Source organism: Netta rufina, assembly GCF_964035555.1.
Source record: "Netta rufina genome assembly, chromosome: Z".
In the NCBI taxonomy this organism is placed as follows: domain Eukaryota; kingdom Metazoa; phylum Chordata; class Aves; order Anseriformes; family Anatidae; genus Netta; species Netta rufina.
Window position 1 is genome coordinate 26,410,864 of NC_140126.1, and position 24,477 is coordinate 26,435,340.

Sequence of the window (24,477 nt, forward strand, 5' to 3'; positions counted from 1 at the left end):
TTAATATATTTATAAAAACGTTTTTTGTTATCCTTAACCATAGTGGCCAGGTTGAGCTCGTGTTGGGCTTTGGCATTCTGGATTTTTTCTCTTCATATCCTGGCAACTTCCTTGTGCTCTGCCTGAGTTGCCTGCCCCTTCTTCCACCAGACTTAAAACTCTTTTTCTCCCAGACACACAGCAAAAGTTCCCTGTTCAGCCAGGCCAGTCTTCTCTACTGCTAGCTCATCTTATGGCAGGTGGGGATAGACCACTCCTGTGCCTTTAAGATTTCCTTCTTGAAGAGCATCCAGCCTTCCTGGACGCCTCTGTCCTTCAGGACTGACTCCCAAGGGACCCTCCTGCCGGTGTCCTGAACAGTTCAAAGTCTGTCCTCCAGAAGTCCAGGGTGGCAGTGTTACTGACCCCCCTTCTGATTTCACCAAGAATAGAGAACATGGTGGCCATGTTGTGGTCACTCTGCCCAAGAAAACTCTGTACCACCACATCTCCCACCAGTCCTTCTCTGTTCTTGAACAGCAGGTCTAGCAGGGCACCCCCTCTGGTAGGCTCACTGATTTTACTGATACTTGCTAGCTTTGTTGTCCTCCTGTCGTTTTTCTTTGAGGTTGAAGATCTGAATAACTAATTTATTTGTCTTCTTTCTGTATGCTCAAATCCAAGCATGCACACTTTTTCACAGTTTCTTCTCCTTGAAGTATTACCCTAAAGATACTATTTTAGTTTCATAAGTGTGCACATATAAAAATTACTGACTTTAAAGTATTTTTCCTCTTTTCTAATTCCCCATCATATTTAATATTCCAGGATGGTAGGTCTTGTGGCTCCAGATTGTTAACGGTAATCAAAATTTGGAAGCCTCTTTTTTGGGGAGGTATGAAGTTTTTGCGGTCTTTGTGTGTTCTTTTGTTGTTATGTTGTTTTTTTTTTTTTTTTATATATATGTATACCTATAAAGTGGAAAATTCAAATTAATTAGGGTAGCAACGTTATTTTTTCTACTTGCACAATTGGCCAGTGCAGAGGAATACATAATAGTATGGTAAGAAAAAATGAATTTCCCTTTCCATCTTGCTGATGCGTGTCACTCTCTGCTGCTTTTGTGCTATCTCATTGAGCATGATTATAGTGACACTTCAGAAAAGCTTTTCTTATTACCTGGTTCCTGTTACTTGTGTGTATATGTGTTGGCAGGACAAGGAAGGAAAGTAAAACATGTCTCGTTTCCAATGCTAATTGCCAGGGATGAGTAAGAACAGTAGCCTATCTGTACCCAAACCAAGCTCTGAATTCAGAATACAGAATCTTGAACTCTATATCCCTTGCACAGTGACAAAAGCTTCAGGAAATAGATCTGAGCATCTTCTTCCACCTGTAATGTTTTTCTGAACAAAAACTTCCTGGTTCTGTTTATAGAATTTACAGAAAAATGTTTGTGCAGATACTTCCTAATCCTGCCTGCATATGGATGAGGCACTAGATGATTTTATTTTTTCTTTAGGCAGTTTGCCACATGCTACTGAATGATAACAAAATCTGCTAGTAGGTATAATTACTAAAGAATATATGTCGAAGCTGTAGCCCCTAAGAAATAACATCTTTGACTGTGATCTTGTCTTGCTGTCTAGATCACTCTCAGTCTTTCAGAGTAAGGAAAGAAGAGAAACATCTTTAGCATATCTTCTGTGCTGCTTAGCAAGTACAGACAGTTGAATATATGTGGGAATCACAAATAGCTTTTTGTTCACTCCCTACTGAATTGCCTGTAAAGGACTTATTCTTCTTTGACACTTGAATAGTGTGTTGTGGTGGTTTTACCCTGCTGGGCAGCCATACTCCACCACAAGCACTCTTTCACTCCCCCTCATCAGAAGAAGAGCAGGGAGAAGACAGTATGCTGGGAAGGAAATAAAGTCTCAAAGATTGATACAAGGATAATTTAATTAAAGGGAAGAGAAGATGGGGGGGGCAGGGTGGGGAGGACACAAGCAAAGACCATGTGGAAGTACAAAGGGAAGAAAAAAAAATTCTCTACTTCCCATCAATGAGCAATGCTCAGTCATGTCGTGGAAAGCAGGACGTGACATGTAGCAGTTGTTTGGGAGGACAGTCTTTGTAACAAGAGCTGCACCTTCTCCTTCCCCTTTCCCACCTTTTATTGCTGATCGTGACACCACATGGTGTGGAATATCCCTTTGGTTGGTTTAGGTCAGCTGCCCTGGTGATGTCCCTTCCCTGCTTCTTGCCCACCCCCAGCCTGCTGGTTCTTGTGGGGCTGGAGGAAGTCCTGATGCGGTGCCAGCACTGCTCAGTAGTATACACAACACTGGATTGATACCATTGCTGTTCTAGCTACAGGTGCAGAGCACAGCACTGTATGGGCCACTGCAGGGAAAGATAACACCATCCCAGCCAGACCCAGTACATGTGTTTACTGGTGATTTTGTTTTTGTGATTTGGTGGTGGTGGTGGTGTTCCTCGCTACTCTGGGTAGGTTTGGGGTCAGTGGCATTATTTTAATTAAGTTTGAGTAGTGGAGGCAGCAGGAGTCCAGAACTGTGGGAAGTCCTGTGAGTGGAGGGAAGTTAAGTTAACCTTATTTTGAATGGCTAGCTGTTAGTGTTCTTCTAGAGTCTATAAATACAAAGATCTTGTGTTTTTTTCCCTTGTTATAGCTCTTTGATTTCTCAGCAAGCCATACTCAGACATCTGTTACTTTCTTGTAGCAAAAGTGTTTAACACTCACAATAGCATTTTTTAGGATCCTAAACTCTCAGTAAAATGCATTTTTTTTTCTTCAAATTATATGTTCAGAATTCTTGTGTGGTTGTAATGATCTGGATGGTATTGAGCTGTAAGTGAAAAGAAGTGACTGGAAATTCAAGTAGTATGAATCAGGTTCTTTCATCCTCTTTCTTGGTGCTAGGACTATGGTCTGATCTTGCTACATGGTGAAGCTTCCAGGGAAAGGGATGGATCCCTAAAGAAAGTCAGTTTTGGTTTTGAACATGACAGAGAAAAAACTCCAGATACTTTAGAGATGTTCATCAAAGATTAGTTAAGTAAATATGAAAGATACTGTTGGTTTTGTTTGTTTGTTTTTTAACAAAAAGTGTTATTTCTGAGGTTTGATTGTTTTGGTTTTTTAGTTACTTTTCTTTTTAAAGAGTTTGTGCCAGGAATATCCAGCACAGTATATTTGGTGCTAATGATACTGGGTTTAACTTCTAAATTATTGTTTTTTTCAGGATGAACAAAATGTATAAAACAGGAATTTTGTCAGTAAGTCCACATTTCCCGTAGTGTCTTATGAGTGGGGCTGCCTGTGAATTGAGGAGGAGGTTGACATTTCTTCTTGGCTTCTTAATCAATATTGTTTTCAAATCAAATGCACTTTTCTTACAGATCTCCAGGATTTGGCATGTGCCTTATTGCAGAAACCATCAATGGCACTTTTCTCAGTGCTGAGCTAGCCTCAAATCCTCAGGGCCAAGGAGCAGCTGTGCTGCCTGAGGAACTTGGCCAGAATTGTGCTAAGCTGTTGCTTGAGGAGATCTATAGGGTAAGTGGCCAATATGTTTTCTGTGTATAGCTGAAGGGGAAGAAGGTGATGATACATTGATGAAGCAACAGGTGATTTGGAGAGTACCCTCAGACAGGCTGAGTTCCAAACAGAGCAATGATTTTATGCTACAAGCATATTCTTGATCCGGATTAGGAGTGGTTTTGAATGGTCACGTACTGGTATAATGAGTTACTCTGCCATGTTAATTCTTGTGCCCAGGATATGTTAACTACAGATCATAGCAGAGACAAATTTTGCTTTCATTGCCTTCTGTCTGCAGCAGAGGTCACTTGGCTTCATGTGGTCACCTTACATTTTTAATCATAACACATAAGTGGTAATGCTCTTAAACTAGCAGTGGGAATGGGATTTTGTGAGTGGGAAAATATGAGAAAGAGGAAGGAAGGAAAAAAGTAGCTAGCCTCAGTGCTGGCCACTTCACTGTAGCAATAACAAACTCAAATGTCCTGAGGTTTGTTATATGAGGAACTGGCTAATTGGTTTGTTAGAAAGGACGTAGGACAGTTTCCGTAAGAATCTTAAGTGCATCACAATTTTCCACAGCATGATTATTTTTATTAAAATGCTTGTTTTCATTTGTGGTGAGACTTCTAATAGATGACCACCTCTCAGTCTAACAAATTATTTAGCAATTACTGAGCTTCTGATTTAATAAAGAAGCTATCCACTCTTGTTGTGTATCTCCACAGATGTTAAAATAAGCAGTTGTTAGTGCTGACAAAACACATTTGGCCTTTAGGAGGCAGCCATCTACAGATTGTACTCAATGAGTTAATAAATAAAGATTTATTTGCTCTGAACTAGAATAACCTGTTAGGACATGGCAAATTATTTAAAATACCATTAATAATAACCTGTTTTAGGTAATGTAGTCAGTTATAAAAATGCCCCTTTGTCTTAGACTTTACATTCATCCCAGTGGATAGGTTGTTCATCTGTTATCTTTTGCTTTCTCTGCTGCCAACACATCTTCATCTGTCTGAATTACCAACTTGTCCACTTGTTCCAGTCTTCAACTATTTCTTTATTTTTTCAGTGTATGCTGGAACTCAAATATAACCCTAGCATTTCCACTGAAAAGTATTTCATGTATTCCCTTCTGTGTCTAAAACTTGTCTTAAATGCACCATGTTGCTAGACTTTCCCTCTCCTCTTAGATGCAGGTAATGAAAAAGATTCCAAAAATATTCTTCAGTTTGCCTTTCCAAACAGCTATATAGATGCTTACGAAGGACAGTGTCATTCAGAGAGACAAAGAATACAAGTACTGTTACAGGTTTGCAAGAACTCTTCTGTCTATACAGACTGGCAATGCTGTTACTGGTAAAACTGCAAAGGATCATTTCTAGTCCAGGGTTCTTGTCTCAGAAGTGCCACAAACAACTTTTTTTTCCTGGGTGCAGGTCAGACCCCTTGTATTTGAAAGTCCAGCATGCATGGAGAGCTGACAGCCAGTGAAACCATCTCTAAGTTTCTACTAGCAATTGTGTAGCAACAGTTAGCTATTTTTGAGGGGTGAATTGGAAAATCTTACTTTAAAACAAACAAACAAACAAACAAACAGGTAAAATTCAGTACACCTGTTACTTTGTGTAGACCTTTTGGAAAAGATGTTCAAGCAGGCCTGCAAATCCAATTTCTACATGTTTTTATCAGCAGCAATAGCTACTCTTTTCCCTTGAAAATAATCATCCAGCACTTGACAGATTGAAACTACTGCTGGGAGTCTGTCCAGATGATATACTTTCTGCAGAGTCAGAAGTCAGAACTACCAAAACAAAGAAGACTGAAAAGGCCATGACTAGATGATTTTAGTTTTGGACATACTGCAGCCGGTAAATGTGTTCAGTCAAATTCTGCAAAGCAAACCCAGATAGTACATATCTCAGGACAACAGAAAGAGGTGTTTGGGGAACACACAAGTCTTTGAATGATTAACTGATGGGGCAGGGGTTTTCACTGTTTTTGAAGATCAGACTCTTAGTGAACGAGGCTGCTAGCTGTGGCCTTCTGTGACAAAGTTGGCACTTGAGTTAAGGAATTTATGTTATGACACTCTCACAGAGTGCTCAACAACAATTTAAAAAAATATATATTTTTTTGCAAGCTTGGGTCAGTTTGATCCAGTGTTGACACGAAAGAGGATATAAAAACATTCCAAAGTGTGTGATATTTGCGTGTTTTGAAGGTACTGTGTATTATGTTGTTGTTTCTTTGCCTATATAACATGTCTGGAGAAACAGTAAAAAGTTGGGAAAGTTATGCATGGGACAAGAAGAGACTGCTTTGAGCAGGAAGTCCTTAAGACCCACTCTCTTTACACTTGGTACTCACTGAAAACAGGGCTTGGGAGAATTGTTCTCCCTGTGCTTCAATTGCCTGTTTACTGCTTGAAACTGTTTCTCCATCTGTGCCTTATCTGTAGGTACTGTGCTGCGGGGGCTGGAGAGGTTTTGTTATAAAAGAGCATCCTGGCAGCATCGAAGATGATTCTCTGCAGAGGGTTTTAGCAGTCAGGGTCACCCACACTGCTACTGGAGTTCATTACTGTTTAAAGGGGCTCACAGGCATCTCTAAAAGTGCTTGCTTAATGCTTGCTATTAGATGAACTTTACCACCTAGTAAATCTAAGGATTTGAGTCTTGCTGTGCTAAGTGCTAAATGTGCCTATTACTAAACCTTCAAAAAGAAATTGAAGAGGGCATGTGATTCTGGGAATCTGTGGAGCTTTTTTTAATGTATCTTTGTTGAAGGAAGGATATCAGAGCTAATTGACTAATAGTAAATGGCACAGTGCTAGTTACAGGGGCCCTGAAAGAGGGACGTGGAGTGACTAGTTTTGTCTTTAGAAATCTCTATGCAATTCTTACCTAAGCTTAATTGTGGAAGGGCAATAAAAAAGGCATCCTTTTACGCATTTGAAAGGAGCTAGTCATGGGAACTTTATATAGTAGGTGATTGGCAGAGTGGAAGGGCCTGGAAGAACTGGAAACAAAATGAATGCTTATATCCCTAATGATCAGGGGAAATTGGGGAGGATGTAATACCTAATTAAGTCTGAGCTCTTCTGTGAGAAAAGTTGCAGTTGTTACGGGAGCTTCGGAGGGCATAAGGGGTAAGGCTGTTGTTCTGTGTAACTAGAGGTAATACAAGTGAAGCATTTCATTGAAGGCTTAACTTTGAAGACGACCTTGCTTCAGCGCGATATGTCTCAGCTCTATCCCTCTGAAAACAGTTTTGCATTTCACCTAATGAATGATACACCTCAGGGTGTATTGAGGCATGCAAGTATACACCACACATGTAAGAGAGAAAATTGTGTTTATCCTAAAGTTGTTAGCAAGACTTAATTAAAGCTGGGTTCAAGCTCTGGAGAATAATCCTTTTCAAAACACTTTTGTCAAATGCCCAGAGTTATTTTTGTTCATGCATGTAGACTGTGATATTTGTATTGCAGCATTTCAAAATTGACTGGATTTTAAGTGGCCTTTGTCCCTACTTATGTCCTGGATCCGTCTCTGTTGTCAATGGAAACAGTAATGGAGAAACTACCATAAACTGAATCAACATGAACTACAAGCTGCATCCTAGGCTGGTAACAGTGCCAGCTGTTTTGGAACAAATGTCAGCAGTTTGGCTCTGACTTTGCCCATCCCATTTCTAGTGGGAGGATTGTTCTTTTTGCACTCCTGAGTAAGCAGCAGGTAGATTGAGGGAGAAAAGTTGGCCTCCCTGGGAGTGGCATTTCTTTGTATTTAAGTTGACACAAGCTACTGTTCTGTCAGCATTAGATTACAAACAAATTCCTTAATTTGCCTGTATGGCAACAGCCTATGTGGGAATGGGCATGACAATACATTGCTAATGCTTAATAGTAGGGATGACTGACTCATTGCAGCAAGGGAGATCTTGTTAGCAACTAAGATGTGATGGATGCATCATGTGTTGATATATCATACAGGACATGGTAGTCTCTGCTGATTGAAGCTTTTTTATATAATAGGTCAGATAGCATTAGGTTGAATACGTGAACCTCTCAACATTGGTGTGGTAGATTCACATAGTTTAAATGACAAGGGCTGCTGTAAAAGTGTGTTTCTATGATTTAGATTATGGTGGTATACGTAATGAAGATGTTTCCTTCATTGTGATATACTACCTGATAAATGAAGTGCAGAATTTGTTTTTTTTAAAGGGATGGGACTGAGGCTTCTCATACAGATACAAGGCCATCTTGAAACTTAAACATTTGATATCTCTCCTTGGAAAGGTCCTTCTTTCTGTACTCTTACTGGGCAAGTGTAATCAAGTTGTCATACCCTTATTTTAAAAATCCATTTATTCCAAAATTTATTTTGCTCCTCCTTTGCCTTTTTGAATGGTGATAGCTAGAAAATGATGACAGTTTTCTCTTTGCCCAGAAAGGTAGTTGCCAGATTACCTCATTAGAGAGTTCAGTTTTAAAAGGATGGCTCTGCAGTTTTGCTTTTTCCAGAAAGCCTGTTCAGAGGGTTTAGCATCAGTTCTTAATCTGCAGGAAACTGTTCACTGACTTCATGGGGCTTTGGATCAGGATGAACATGAGGAAAATACAAAATAATTTTGTGTCAGAAATTTTCCTATTTTCTATGTGTTTGCGTAGTCATACCTAGTAAATTCTCCCTGCACTAGTATTGACTGAAGGCTACCCTTTTAATTTGTTCAAGTTTTGTAAACAATGAAAGCCTAATTTGGATATTCTAATTTTTATATTTATCATAGTAGTTAACACTTTCTGCATACAAAACAATTTACCGTGCACGTATGACCGATTCTTGTACTTACTTGACTGTCATATATGTAGTTCTACATAGTAGCTCTTTCACAAAGCAATAAAAATACTCCATTCCATTATAGATATGCAAAACCACAAAAATTAACAGTAGGGGTTTAGGAGGGTGTATGTCAATCAGTTTTTAACTTACTGTTTGCAGCTGCTAAGGCTGAACTATTATTTGTCTAAATGTAATACTTTATATTTATCATAAGGTACTGCAAATCCTGTCATCTTCAAATGTGCTGTGCTACAGTTTATTAAGTTATTTTCAGTTTACTACAAAGAGTGGAAATGCAAATGTTCATGTCACCTTCCTGCTCATGGTTGTTATTAGAGTTCAGAAATGTTTCGATTTTGTAGTGTTGGAAGAGAACAAGTTAGGAAAAATGGGTGGGTTTTTTAGTGTGACACGGTTATTGGTTTTTGGTTGAGTTCTGTTCCTTTCCCAGCTTGTCAAGTAAAATTAATTTATCATCATTACAAAATCTAGATTTTTATCTTTTTGGACCATGAAAATTGAGAGCACTAATTCAGCCTTTTTTAAGCATATCTTTCTCCTCTGTTACTCTTTTCCCATCCCAATTTCTGGTTTGTACAGAGATTAATTATTAAAACATTTTGGTTTGCAGGGAGGCTGTGTAGATTCAACAAACCAGAGCCTTGCTCTGCTGCTCATGACCCTTGGACAACAGGATGTTTCCAAAGTCCTGTTAGGACCTCTGTCTCCATACACGTAAGTTGTTTTTGTTCAGTTTAATTACCTAGTCTTGTTTAATTTGGTAGTTTTATGGAAGATATTTTTCTGTAGGGAAGATATTGTCTAAGTCAGAACAACAGAACAACTTGTACCCATCTTCAAATAAGACAGGTGGTGTAAGTTACCTTATACTTATTTCTACATGTTAGAAGATTGTTTCCTTACTGTTCTATATTATCCCTGATTCTGAGGCAATGAAAATTACAGAGATGGAGTTTGTTGTTGGTTGTTGGTCTCGTATTGTATGCGTACGTCAGTTAGCTTTTTGTTGCCTAGCATACGCTACCTTGTTTTCCTAGTGATTTCTCTGGAGCTGTGGCATTAAATGGCATGTTTTGAATGGCTAGCCAAATGTTAAAGCTGTGACTGTCCAAAGGAAAAAGCTCAAGAGTTCACTTTCTGGAACTGTGTGCAGCCCCAAAGCTCTAGCCCTGTCGAACAGTGGAGTTTAGTCATGTCCTTTAGTCTTGAATTTTGTTAAAGATTTGTCTGTGGCTGGTACTTGTTCAGAGGATACAAAAAGAATAAATTTCTCATATTGTTAGTTTCAACACACGGGTAGGTAAAGGGAATCCAGCATCAAAAATTTCATTTGCTCTAGCAGAATGATGAGTGGCTGACAGTTATTCATAGAGACTAAGGCGTTTTTTCTTTAAGCAAGATGGGGGCGGGGGTTGTTTATCTGGCAATGGTGTCAAACAATAAGACTATGAACTGTCCTTTTTCGGTTATCATGGTACCGGTGCTGTATATGTGAAAGGTACAGTACTGTGATAACTGAAGAATGGTGGTGCCATCACATGAGATCTAGAAATTGCCTAACTGCTATTCTCAACACCTATTATCTTGGAAACAACATTCATCAGATTTTGAGGGGGAGGACAGAAAAGTTTTCCATTGCAGGGGTAAAGTAATCCCATCTGAAGAGCATATGCATGTGAAAGGCATACAAAGTAGTAAATACCAGTGTTTGAAGTGCACAATTAAGCAGGTGAAACAAAGCAATGACATGCATTGCTCAACCCTTTTTTTAATACCATACAAGTCATGCAAACACGCTATTTTATTTTGTAAGCAGGCTGATTTCAAATGGGTGGCTTGTGAGTTCTGCCAGGCTAGGTAGTGCATGGCAGGGATGAAGGTCAGGAGCAGACATTCTGGAACAGCATGTGTTACATGAGATCATGCAACTCCTCAGTACCCTCATGCCCTCACTAAAGCAGCTGGTAAAGGGTTAAGAAATTTGGCCCTTGAGCGGCTCATTAAATGCACAATTTAGTTTTTGAACTAAATTACTGTCATGTTCCATTTCATTGTCTCTCCTTCCCTCTCTTGGGACTGTGACATCTCTGTATTTAACACTTTAACCTCCAGACTCCAAAGCTGGAGTGTATAAACCATATACACTAGGTTAAGTTCCCTGTGTAGCACAGCATAGCATGGATGTGACAGTTCAGCTGGTGGATTAGAGCACTGTGAGGGGAATATGGTACTCTGGGATACATCCACCACAATGAGGAAATGTGTTCCACATCTGTGCATTTCCCTAGCAGATCCTTTGCCCCTGCTAATGTGGAGGTAATGCCGTGAGCAGTGCTGTCCTGAGGAGGGACTCCAGTCCCACAAAGGCCACTTGGTCTGTGGCCATCTGGATCATCTTCTCTTATAATGTATTCCAGATTTCACAGAAGTGAGTGCATGTCTGTCAAGCTGAGCTTAATACTGGGTGCTGCCTGTGCCACCACCTTGCTGAATTGTGCACAACAACGCACTTTAAATCAAGCAAGAAATGAGGGTCTTGCAAGATGGGCTAGTCTGCATGCAGGTGAATTGGCATGAAGCAGGACACTGAAGGAGAGCAGCAAGAAAGCACAACTACCAGCCTGAGTGGCCTCAGGGAGGAAAAAACTTTGGAGCACAAGTACGAACAAACTGCGTTTGAGAACTGCTCAAGAGCTGTGGCATGCAGGCCACCAAAAATGTCAGGGGAAAACCTGACAAGACCGAGATGAGTGAAGGAAGAAAAGGCAGCCATAGAAAGAAAGAAGGAAGAAAAGCCACAGCCTGAGGGAAGACTTGCCACAGAAGGTGGCACCTGCCTCTGCTCCACCATCACCATTGGTGTTTATTCGGCTGCCACCAGGGAAGTAACTGTTGGCTGGTGTACTGGGTCTGGCTGGAATGTTAACTTTCCCGGCAGCAGCCCATACAGTGCCGTACTCTGTACTTGTAGCTGGAACAGCAGTGTTATCACACCAGTGTTGTGTCTACTGCTGAGCAGCAGTGGCACAGCATTGGGCCTTTCTCTAACCCTCCTAGGGGGTGGGCAAAAAGTGAGGAGAGAAACATCACTAGGGCAGCTGACCTAAACCAATCAAAGGGATATTCCATACCATGTGGTGTCACACTCAGCAATAAAAGGTGGAAACAGGAAGAAGAGGGGAGGGGTGGGCTCTCGTTGAGAAGACGTCGGTCCTCCTCTCGAACACCGGCTGCGTGCGTTGAGGCCTTGCTTCAAGGACGTGGTCAATCATCGCTCATTTGTGGGAAGTAGAGAGTAATTTCTTTCCTCTGCACTTCCATATAGCTTTCATTTATTTTGTTTGTTTGTTTTCCTCCCTTTTTCCCCTTTCCCTTTTATTTCCCCTTAGTTAAATTGTTTAGTTCATGGTAGTCTTTATTTAATTATTATAATTATTTCCCTTTAATTAAATTATCCTTATCTCAACCAGTGAGTTGTTCTTTGCTTTACTTCTCCCCCTCCTTATCTAAAGGAGGGGGAGTGAGAGAGCGGTTGTGGGGTTTAGCTGCCCAGCACGGTAAAACCACCACAGCTGGGCAGGGCCTGTGGCATGGCTCATGGCACGGACACTCACTGCAGGCATGCTAGTGTCCTACCCCAGCCCCATTAAGCTGACCTCCAGACCTGGCTCCAAGGCTGTTTGGGGGTTTCAGCCAGAGGGAATGGGAATAGGCACAGCCCCCCTGCTCTCTCACTTGCCCTTTCTCCCTCCTCCCCTGGGTGGGCCATGACCAAGGCCTCCCCTTCCCCACATAATGGGCCAGGGTGGCAGCAGATGGGGGCTGGGATCTGGTACTCAGGAGCAACTTGGTCTGGGCTTGAGAGCAGAGACTTCAGGCCAGGTCTGGCAGGGTCAGCTCTGGCACCCTTGTGTCCCCTGGTGTGATGGGCAGTCTGGGGGGACTGTGAGTGAGCTCCCCTGTGCCCTGCTCTGTTTTTGGGGTAGAGGAGTAAAGAAGCTGTTGTTGGTGCCCAGTTCTCTGGTGGTGATTGGCAAGCTGGTCACTTTGCCATGACAGCAAGCTAAAATGTGTGAAGTGGATGTGTTATCTTTGCTGTTTAGCAGGCTTCTGGGAAAAGATGGCAATTCTGTAAACACACTTTATGCCTTTTTTCTTTTTTATGGTAGTACAATGATTTTTAATTTGGAGGTGGCTTGCCCTGAGGAATATCTCAGGTGTGGCTCAATTAGCCTGGCTTAAAGGAAAGTGTTAAGCTTTGCCTTGTTCTTCTGCCTGAAGATACAGACTAAAATTCCAGCAAAACAAACTGTGCTATACTTCTCAGTCCTTCCATCACTCCTCTGGTCTGTACATGTGTGTTTGGTGCAGCCACCTCTGTTATTTGGGATGTAGACCTTCCCATACCTAACCTGTATCAGCCTCAAGCTAATACCAACCCACTTCCTACTTCATTTTGTCACTTATCCTTGTCTCTTACCCCTCTATTTGTCCTGTTTCCAGAGTTCTTACCTCTTCCCACTGCTCGCAAATCTCCTTCCTGGTCTCCAGGCAGCCTCCCCTCCCTTCCCATTCCCTTAAGCCTGTCTCATTTACCCCGAGACTGTGGCAAAGCCCTTTTGCTTTTTCACTCTGTCTTTACTCAAAAGAATAGGCAGATCGGCATGGAAGCCTACAAACATACAGAGAGGTACAGGCTGAACCAATCCCATGAACATGTTGCAGATCTTGGTGGTCAGCTCCAAAGATTTTTCCCCAAAGATTTTGGTTCCATGCTGCCTTTGTGCAGCATTTGTGCAGCTTGTTCTGTGCCCTCCTTGCTATTCAACACTGTGTTCCTGCTGTTTTGGGCTCGGCTGCTTGCATGTCACACTGCCAAAGCTCTGGGAAAGGACCCAGCTAACAAGGAGGCTGGTACATAGCTTTTGCCTGTCAGCTTTACTGAAGCATTTGTGCCAACGTATGCCCATTTGCCTATTATAGCAGCAACCAGAACCCTTGCAGCTGGGGAGGCATGGCAGAAAGGCACTCTTAATTTTGTCCTTTAAACTCTTAACCCATTCAAGAAATAAGAGCTCGTGCCTATAACTTGCTGGTCACTAAGCCAGGAAGGTGGGGTGAAAAGGTTTACATAACTGAAGGAGCCATGTGCCCATGTTCACCCTGCAGAGGTATTCAGCTGACTGCTCCAGAGATTAATCACACATCTTACCAAGCACAGACCAGTGTCGGTAACAGCAGCCTCTCTTTGCCAAACTACTGCTGTGTCCCTCCTCTCCCCGTGTATGTATCCAAGCACAGGAGCAGCAATATTCATGTGGGTAAAGCAAATTCTGTTCCTGCAGCTCTCACTGTGCTTCATGTTTGGATACTCCTGAATTTCTGTGATTAAGAGGTACCAGGAGGCCCTGTGATGTTTAAGTGAGGACTGTACTGTGCTCTTGGTCTACTCCTTAGCGTTTTGTGGGTACTTTCTGTTGATTTAGGTTTATGACATAAGTGTGATAAGCTTGTGATGATGTTCTTAGCTTGCAAAGCAGAGGCTTTTTTTCAGAGTGCCAGCTGCACAAATGTGTGGACTGGAACTTAACCTAAAAATACTACATGCTAATTGATGTAGGAGATTAAATATTAGTTCAAGGCTGCAGACTTGCCTGTGACTGTGACTTGAAGAGACTAGAATTCTGTCATGAGCAATTATTACTTTTATATTTGTAACACTTTGGTGCAACTGCTTATTTCCTGTTTTGAAGAAGCTAGTAAGAATGTCGCCTTCAATTGTTTTTTTGTTTGTTTGTTTTGCTGTTTTTATTTGTTAGTTCTTTTTTATGCTTTTCACTATTTTTCCTGTTGCTGCTCCTGTGGTCAGTATGCATTTAGAAGTACTGTGTCCATTTAGTCTCTTTATGCCCCCCTTCTAAAATGATGAAAGGAAACTACTTTGGGTTTTTTCTCCTGAAAATCAGCAGAGAATAGAACAGAAAAGCTCAGTTGGAAGGGACCTACACAGATCATCGGGTCCAACTGTCTCACAACTTCATGGCACACTTAAATTAAAGGGCATTATTCAGATGAACACCGACAGTCATGGGGTATCAATCACCTTGCTAGGAAGCTTGTTCCAGTGTTTGACCACCCTCACAGGAAATAAATTTTTCGTAATATCCAGTCTGAAAAAACAGGAAGAATGAAGAATCTGGAAGTGATTCGAAAGAAACACATAACCCAGAAGTGGAATAGTTAGCAATACAAATCAAACACGCTTTAGGATCTGATATCTCTTTTTTGACGTAGCAAACCTCTTGGCTATTCCTATTCATCTTTTATTTCTGCTTTAAATACTGGGAGATGATTACCATGGATTAGTACTGGGTTCACATGGCCCTGGTGGAGAGTCAACATCATGGGTAAGTGACCTTGCCTGGCTACACTTTTTTTTTTCTCCTGTCTTCCTTAATCACATTTCTTCCTTCACCACTGTTTGTCTTGCTGTTGGCAGGCATTCCTTCTCTGTCTGCTTATATAGAGCACATGGTGATTTCAGTAGGGGTCACTAGCAACAATGCAAGTAAGAATTTTTGGAGCTTGTAGGTTTATTTCTCTGTACTAAGCAATCTTCTCCTGCTTATTGTACTCATTTTGCTTACTGCTGGAATCAGCCCTAGTAGGTACTGCTGGTGGGCTTTCTGTTTTGTTTCTTAAATTCTGTTGTTTTTTCTCCCTCAGAATTGAATTTCTGCGACACCTGAGAAGCTTCTTCCAGATCATGTTTAAAATTGAAACGAAGTCCCCTGAAGAAGAACACAAGGGTGGAGAAAAAGTCTTAATGACGTGTGTTGGCATTGGATTTTCCAACCTTAGCAAAACAATAAGATAAGAAGCGTTTCCAGACTATGAAGTGGGGTGCCAGAAAAGACTGCAAAGATCTGATGAAAAAACATCTTCCCCCGTGCTTATTCTGGCAGAAGGAAAACCAGTGCAGAGGTGCTAAAGCTTGCTGCATGGAAACAATAAAGCTGACTTTAGGCTGTTTAGACCTGTCCTCTTTGCAAATGTAATGCCACTATTCTGTATTGCATGGAATGGCTGGCTGGAGTCTCAGCTGGCTTGGGGCTCTTTGCACTGTACTCCACTACATGGGAGAGATGTGCCCCTTTTGTCCTCATGCCCTTTATTCTTGCATCCTCGAGCCTTAAATGTAGTAGGTGCTCTAGTTATGTCTGTCTACAAACTTCACTCTTAGCTTTTTCTAAATGGTTTAGATAGAAAGGGGAAACAAGATTGACCAAAATGAGATTTGCACTACAAAATAGATGGTCACAAGAGATACATTAGATTCTTGAGATATCTGTGGAATTAATATTGGCATTAAAGTAAAAGTACAAGCTGGGACTATTATTTTTGGCGCAACATACATTGTGTATAGAATTTGTCAAATGCTTCACTCCCACTTATGTTGACTAAATTAATTTTGCAGGAGGGGAAAAAATGCCTGCCTTCTAATTTTCTTTAATGCTAGAATACTGAAGTAGAGATCACAGTCTGTGCTGATTTATTTTATCCTTCTCTGCAAAGATGGCATGGGAGGAGAAACCTTGACAGTTTCTGAATTGTCAAACATTCCTTTCATGTTTGGCATGTAACACACTGTAGTTCACAATTAGTTTTGAAAGGTAACAAAAAAGCTGTTCAGGGTTTCATGAAGAAAAATATATTCATTTAGTGCCATCAAGTTATGTGCATCTTCTCCATTTTGAAAGAGGAGTTACAGGCAATGAGCATTGTTTGGATTGACTGGTGGTAAAAGTTCCTATCTTGCTATAAATACTTACGCGAGAAAGAGTTTTGGTAGATTCCATGCAAACCTGTTGAGCTTAGTGCTGAACTCCTGACACAAGGAAAGATATTTATACTTGACTTCAGACTACACTCAATGTGTTTGGAGTAAAATAAAACCATGTCGAAAGCTGGTATATTTATAGAGCAAGTACTAGTGACTGTGTTATAATGGTTTTGCAAACTTCATCTGATGCCACTGTAAAGTGGGCATTACCTCTGTAATATCAAAAATGTGTATTGGACTGAACAGAACTTTGACAAAACATTAGGTATTTGATTAGTGCTTTATGAACCGGTGGAGGCCATGAGTCATTTTTTGTACTGTACTTTGTTCTTGCTACATCTGTCTAAACATGTTTTGGAAAAAAATAAAGTATTTTGTCCTAAAAAAAATATTTTCTTCCCCTTTAAGAACAAAGAAACCAACTAACCTTTTCCCCATCACTGTAAGATGCTACCTCAGGTGATAAAAGGCTATTTTAAACAGTTAAATGAAAAGAACAATTTGGGGTGGTGGGAGGCCATTTTTGTAACTTAGTACTCTTCCAAAATTTGATTTGCAGGTAAGCAAACCCAAAATAATTTAGTAAAAAGCAAAATAAAATTATTTGACTTTTTTTTTTTTTTTTCAAATTATAACAGGAAGAAATCTGTGGGTGGAGAATAATAACTTCTTACATTGCTTCCCCTTGTAACCTAAGCAATAAAAACTGGAAACTCCAAATTAAAATTGCACTAAATACAAGGAGCCATTGGTCCAAAAGCTGAAATGTACAAGCTAAGATCAATGGTGATCAGAATGAATGTATAAAACCTACACTAATTAAAGATGCAATTTTACAGCACAGCTCAGATTTCTAAAATCAGCCTAAATAAAAATTTGGAAGTGTCACAACTTCAAAACTGAAAAGCTCTATTACCTTTTAACTTTTAAAACTCAGCTTTTGAAGTTGTGAGAGCATTTTCAAATGTTACAGTTACACCAAACATAGAAAGGGCAGTGTGTTGCCCAGGTAGCAGATTCCTTAGCAATAGAGTAATTAAATCATAAAATTACACATGCTTAACTACACCTCAGTGTTGAAGTTAGGCTGCTAACTCTTAGACCTGCTGAGAGAAAACAACCATATTGTGTAGCTCTACAACAGACTGCTTGCTCTGACTCAGAACTGCCGGTTACTTTACTCAGAAAAATATATGTATGTAGCAGGAGTAAGTCTTCTAGAACAGACGGTCTCCGGAGAAAGAGGAACAATTACAAAGGAGTTTTTAGCTAAGAGCTTTCTTAAAATTGTTTAACTTCTACACTGTGTGAAAAGTAGTTATTCGTAAATCGTTCAGATAAGATCTGTTTGTTTATTGGGAGAATGGTGATTAATATCTGTGTTGGTAGACTGATCCCATATGCAGTAGGCAGCTTCATTTTCAAGCTGTACAGAGGAAATTAGTTTCTGGCGAAGACAACTCACATTCTTCATAATCACAGGCTTTGTTGTTAGGATGATTGTTACGAGGAAGTTTTAATCTCAGTCTGTCATGGTAGATTTAAAACTGGTTACTTGAATTTGTATGTGAATAATTCTGTACTCCTTGTGCTATTCATCAATTTAGTTCATCCTTTTGGGTTAACAACTGTGGTAATATCCTTCTGCTGTGACTGGAAACTTTTGTGCTTACAAAAAGCTTTAAGGATGGACAACAAGGGGTATAGGTGTGGGACTAGTTAATAGAAGTATTTTGCAATGTGTATTTTAATTGCAGTAACTTTAACATTCAAGTGTGGACAGGGTGAAGGAAGCACAGAGAAATGTTTTGACAGAGAACTAATCAGAGTAACTAATTAAATGGAGAATCTATTTCTTTAAACTTGCCTAACAGGAAAAGCTACTACTGTGATGATGTGAAAAGTATTTGAAAAATGTATGTTTACCTTGCACACGCTTCCACTTTTTAAAAGTGTATTGTTAAACACTACTGCATTTCTGAGATGTGGTGGTAGCTGTGCTGTCCCTTCTGTGTTTACATCAGAAAATCCATGTTAACTTGCTATAGAGCTGATTCTGGAGTAGCTAAGATTATGCTGAAGGTGAAATAGCTTCAGTCCAAGACAGCGCAGTTTATTGAAGGTGTATGGCTGGAAGCCAGTGCAATAAATGTCTGGGGAAGCAGAGAGTAGGTGAGTTAGCTAGGCCAAGACAGTAAGTACATGGCTGTCCTGGGTAATGTTTTCAAAATGGTGATTATGTTACTGCCAGAGTATACTCTCTCTCTTCTTCCCCTACCCCACAGGTGATATTAAGAGTCAAATGGATTTTGTTTCAAGCCACTGAGACATACTTCTGCTGCTTGCAAACTCTGACATTCACTTCCCAGTTTTTCAATCGTGCCCTTGAGACAGCAACAGCAGGGGGAGAGAAAAAGACAATAAAGAAAAGTACCAGCTGTCAGAAGGCGTAGTTTCACATATGAATTTCTTGCTCAATTTTTGATATTGTGTGACCATCTCCCCACGTTCATTTTGCATGTCCGATGAAATCATTTCTGTTTATCCTAGGGAATACAGAGTAAGGCTGCTTCTATGTCAAAGCAACTGTGAATTTACAAAAAAAGAAAAAAGTGGAAGGGGCATCTTTTACAGTTACTGTTCAGTTCTTAGTAACCTTTTCAATGAAAGATCATTCTTGGGGGGTGGAACATGTACAATTTTCCATGGGTCTGATCTAAAAGCAGTGCTGACAAGCTCCAAAATCAAAACAAAACAGAAAAGCACCACCGTGTTTTCAGTGGGAGGGGAAAAAAAGTCCTGCAAGGAAGAGTGTGTGGGTTGAACTCTGCTGTGACAGCACTGCATGTCACGAAGTGAAGTCATGCACTGTGTCAGAGCATCACGATGTCCAAGTAGTCCTTACACTTGATAAATTATGATATTACAATTGAGACAGATTTGTTAAGGTTATTTGTAGTATATCTATATCAGTACATGTTAGGTATAAGTGCTAGTCTCTCTCATGAACTAGTAAAATTACTGTGTATACACCAGGAAGAGTAACCTGACCTATATTTCCTGTGTACTAAAGAGCATGTGCAAGCCAGGTCTAAATATGCATGAATCTTGATTATTTATTGTGTGTGTGTGTTGTTGTTGTTTTTTAAATGTTACCAAAGTTTAAGTAGAAAAACAGATAAAAAGCTTGCAGCTTGTTTGTGTTTCAGCATTCAGAAGGTGCTTGATTCTGCAGTGCTTCCTGAGAGATTTCTTTAAGTATTTGTATTTGGAAACACATCTACAGATGGAGAATGTGAAGGAAAAGGTTTCTGCTATGAAATGTTCTTGAGCACCGAGTATAAAAATCAACATCATAACTCATGCTGCAAGTGCATTACCTTTTATTTTCACTTTGCTTTTTCTTTGTAACTTATGTATGTAATGTACTTTCAGAAAAAAATATCCACCATAAATCAGAGCTCAATAGGTGAGCCTAGAAAGTGTTATTCCTGTTTCTTTTGGAAATGTGTGTGTCAGGTTGTTAATAAAAATTCTGTTTCTTAATCTCTCACTACTGATGTCAGTAGCAAATTTTGCCTTGAAACAGTGTCAAGATTTTGTTCTAGTCTGTTCTAAGTAATGGCGTATGTGTTCAAAGTGAAAAGAAGCTGATTTGAAAAGATCTGGCCTTTACCACAGTATGCAGAACATCTTAGAAGAGCAGGCTTCTATACAACTCACAGGGTCCTTAACAGCTTTTTACTCAACAAGAGGGTGACGAGGGTGGAACAGTCTAAAGCTACACCATGTAGGGCCAGCCCTGTCAAAAGAAGACTGTGGCAGCTGCCCAACTAGTTTTTCTTCTTTATTTTCAGTTTTGAAGTCCAAATAAAGAATTATTTATTTATTTATTTACAATAGTTCAGTTGGAAGGGACCTTCAAAGATCATCTAGCCCAACTACCTGACTACTTCAGGGCTAACCAAGAGTTAAAGTGTATTAATGAGGGCATTGTCCAAATGTCTCTTGAACACTGGCAGGCAGGGGGCATCAGCCACCTCTCTAGGAAGCCTGTTTCAGGGACTGACCACCTTCACAGTAAAGAATTTTTTTACTAATGTCCAGCCTGAACTTTCCCTGGTGCAGCTTTGTGCCATTCCCACACATCCTGTCATTAGTGACCAGGAAGCAGAGGCCAGCACTTCCCCTTGTTGGAAAAGAAGAGAGGAAGTTGTAGACAGAAATGAGGTCAGCTGTTGTCTTCCTTCAGAGAAGTTAACTCAAGTGCTTTCAGCCTCTCCTCATAGGACATGCCTACCAGCCCTCTCACCAGCTTTATTGCCCTCCTCTGGATTTTTTCAAGGAGTACTGTGTTCAGTTTTGTGCTCCTCTCTACAAGAAGGACATGGAGGTGCTCAGGTGAGTCCAGAGAAGGGCAATGAAGCTGGTGAGGGGTCTGGAGAACAAGTCCTACGAGGAGCAGCTGAGGGAGCTGGGCTTGTTCAGTCTGGAGGAGGCTCAGGGGCAACCTTATCGGTCTCTACAGGTACCTTAAAGGAGGCTGTAGAGAGGTTGGGGTTGGTCTATTCTCCCACGTGCCTGGTGGCAGGACAAGGGGGAATGGGTTAAAGTTGTGCCAGGGGTGTTTTAGGTTGTATATTAGGAAGAACTTCTTTACTGAAAGGATTGTTAGGCATTGGAATGGACTGCCCAGGGAAGTGGTTGAGTCACCACCCCTGGAGGTCATTAAAAGATGTTTAGATGTAGAGCTTAGTGATACTGTTTAGTGGAGGACTTGTTAGTGTAAGGTCAGAGGTTGGACTAGATGGTCTTGGAGGTCTCTTCCAACCTAGATGATTCTGTGATTCTGTCCTTAACATCCTTTCTATATTGTGGATCCCAGCACTGCACACAATATTCAAGGTGAGACCAAACAAACATTAAATATAGCAGGAGGATCACCTCTTTTAACTGGCTGGCTCTGCTATGTTTAATGTACCCCAAAATATACCCAGTTTGCCCATTGCCCATCTTGGCTGCCAGGTCACGCTGCTGACTCACGTTGAGCTTACTGTTGACCAGCACACCCAGATCCCTTTCTGCTGAGCAACTGTCCAGGCACTCATCTCCCAGTCTATACCTGGCCTTACTCTGTCCCAAGTGCAGCACCTGACATTCGCATTTGCTGAATTTCATGCCACTGATGATTGATAATGGTCCAAGGTATCTAGAGCCCTCTTGTCCCTTCAGGGAACCAACAGCACCTCCAAGTTTAGTATCATCAGCAAATTGCCAAGGAAGTGTTCAACTCCTGCATCTGGATCATTGATAAAAATGTAGAACAGGACTCAACCTAGAGTTGAGCTCTGGGGAAAAATCATTAGTGACCACCAGCCAGATGTAGCCCCCTTCACTACAACTCTTTGAGCTCTATTCAACTGCTTCATCACCCAGTGTAGCATGTACCCATTCATCTTATAGTCAGACAATTTCTCCAGAGCAATACCATGAGAGATGGTATCAAAGGCCTTACTGAAATGCAGAAATTTTACAACCACCACCTTCCCTTCTTCCATTAAGTAGATGACCTTACTGTAGAAGGAGGTAAGTTGCTAAGGACTTTCCTGTGATGATCCCATGTTGATTATGCCTGGTAATAGCTTTGTTTTTTAACTGACTTTTAAGTATCCCCTAGGACAATCTTCATAACTTTTCCAGAGAAGGAAGTTAAATGAATGGGTCTGACTTGGATTGCAGAGTTAAATAAACATTGTAAACAGATGGCTTGAAAACTTGAAGTTAAGAAGTGTTCATGAAAAGGTGTAGCTGACAGCTAAGAGGGTAGATATTAGAGAATCCTCTTGGTGTTCTTTTCCCCAGTCCCACAGGTCTACACAGAAAAGAGTTGAGCAGTTTGATCAGAAATGCCTGAAAGAAATACAGAGTAAAAACTTTGTGTTTATAGTAAAGACATTTTCTTTACTGACCCAACTTTCAAAGAGCTGCTCTGAGAGAACTTGACTGAAACTTCTGCTTTCACACCTATTCACATTTTGGTGAAATCCCTCATTGATTTCTTCCACTATATGTCTTCCCCAGGCAAGAGTAATTCTTTTAATTAATGAACTATTTGAATTGTTTTCCCCAAGCCTTCAGCATATGAACATAAAAAGGTGCATTGCTTGCATTCATGTAATGAATCTCTTGGCATTTTAGATTTTTACCCTTCTGTTCCAAACTCTGTGATCTGAAGAAATGCCTTTGTGCCTAGAGTATGGAAGAATGAAATGTCTCTCTTGTATCGCACAGGAAACTGGACTAGAAAATATGAGCTCCACAGATTCTCATAACTGTCCAAGTATTTTCTTCACATTAGGAGCACTATAAACAGATTGCATTTCTACAGGCCCAGATCTCCCTGGCTTATTTCTGCTCTTTTTCTGTTGTTTTGTTGTTGTTGTTTGTTTGTTTGTCCATTAGGTTGGTTCATTCGTTTGGTTTATTTGTATGATTTGTTTGTGTTACTTTGTCTGTATCAGATTCTTGTAAAGACTAAACCCTGCAGCTTTTATTGGAGAAAGGTTTACACTGTGGTGCATCCTAAGTGTTAGCTGGTGTCTTCCTCTGCTGACCCATTCTTCCTGCTTCTGTAATCTCCATGACTATTCCTACATCATACATGGAGGCTGGAAGAACAGCCTCCACCGTCATGCTGCAGGGCTCTGAGTTGTTGGATTATCTCCCTTCTGTCTGCTGTCACTTCCATGGCTTTCTCTGCAGGCTGTCTCTCTGGCCACTCACACAGCTGATGCATGTCTCTTTTGTCCAGTGATTAAATTGTAATGAATACTGTTCACTTATCTGCATCACTGTGAGGACTCTCATTCAGATTTTAGAAAATGGAAAAACTACCGGATACAGTGGAGTTCAGCATAACTAAACGTGCCCTACTGGTCCCTGCTGTGGAACCAAAAGGATTCTCTTCATCTCTTCCATCTCAGAGGTCTCCTTGAAGGCTTGTCATCTTGAAGTCAAGTTTAGGACAAAGAGGGGTTGCTAATTACACGGAGTCTGGCCTCCAGACTCCAGGCACAGAGTATATTAGAGTATACTAGTACATTCTTCCTCTTTCAAAGGAAATTACAGTGTTCAGGAGGGCCTCAACTCTTCAGCAGAAAAACTGAGATATGGCATTTCCTTTACACAGTTTTTGTGAATTTGTTCTAGCATTTAATCTCACACTGTTTAAAAGCAAGAGCTTATTTTACTTGGTCAGCTTTCAGCTCCTGGTTCATACTAAGCCAGAGAACCCTTGGTATCCTGTATGTTTGACTCTTTGAAAGACCTCAAAGTAAAAAGATTTCCGCTTTGGTATCAGAAAGACATATCTGACACACTTAAGAAAAGTAAGAGTCTTCTAGATTAATCCTCCAAGTTTTAAAGCAGAGCAAGAGACCAAAATACCTAACAGCAAAAATCAAAGCTTCTCGCTAGTTACTAAAACATATGGTCTGCTTTAAGATCAGTGGCACATCACACTGTTAAACAGACAATGGGCATTTTCTTGTAAAGTCCAGGGGCTGTGTGTTGCACAAGAGAAAATCTTAAAATCTGGTCCACACTTGCAAAGCTGAAAGACTGTGAAAGACTGTTATTTTGAGAAACTCTGTGATGGAATCATACCTTGTGTTGTGTTTGCTTAGCGATGCTGTGGAGTTTTTTTTCTTTTAACCTTGTGCGTTCATTCTATAAGGTTTATACCACTGTCATTTCCTGACAGCACTGACAGCATTTGTTTAAGAGTAGGAGTTTTGGGGACCAACACAACTTTTTATTTCTTTGCTTTTCAAAGGAAGCAGAGCAGGGAATTACAAACTGGGGGGGTGGGGTGCTAACTCCATTGCACAGCAGCAGAGGATGCAAGTGAAAATACATCCAAAATGAGGAGGGATTTGCTCACAGGTGGCTCAACTCACCTGTGAGGGCTTGGTTTGCCCCCACATCTATCCTTCTGGAAGAAGGTGCCCCAGCCTCACTCTTGTGGCACCTCTGGCTGGAGGAGAGTCAGGCTCAATGCTGCTCCATGCTGGACATGGCATTTAACACATGGCAAAAAAACAGCTTTCCCTCATTTCTCTGGATGAGATCTAGTTGTACTCTTTCATGCAATTAGGTAAGCATTTGAAATTGATTTGGTCCTTAGCACAAAATCTGCCCTGGGAACGAAATGT

General features: G+C 40.7%; 1 protein-coding gene across 1 annotated transcript in view; it reads left to right on the forward strand.

Moving 5' to 3' along the window:
- Positions 1 to 19,718, forward strand: part of RCL1 (RNA terminal phosphate cyclase like 1) — a 35,298-nt gene extending 15,580 nt beyond the window's left edge. The window contains exons 7-9 of the mRNA XM_084304922.1: positions 3,406 to 3,562; positions 9,032 to 9,135; positions 15,148 to 19,718. Of these exons, the coding sequence (XP_084161048.1) occupies positions 3,406 to 3,562; positions 9,032 to 9,135; positions 15,148 to 15,298 (412 nt within the window). The 3' untranslated portion in view covers positions 15,299 to 19,718. The remainder of the gene's footprint in view (positions 1 to 3,405; positions 3,563 to 9,031; positions 9,136 to 15,147) is intronic.
- Positions 19,719 to 24,477: the final 4,759 nt, after the last annotated feature.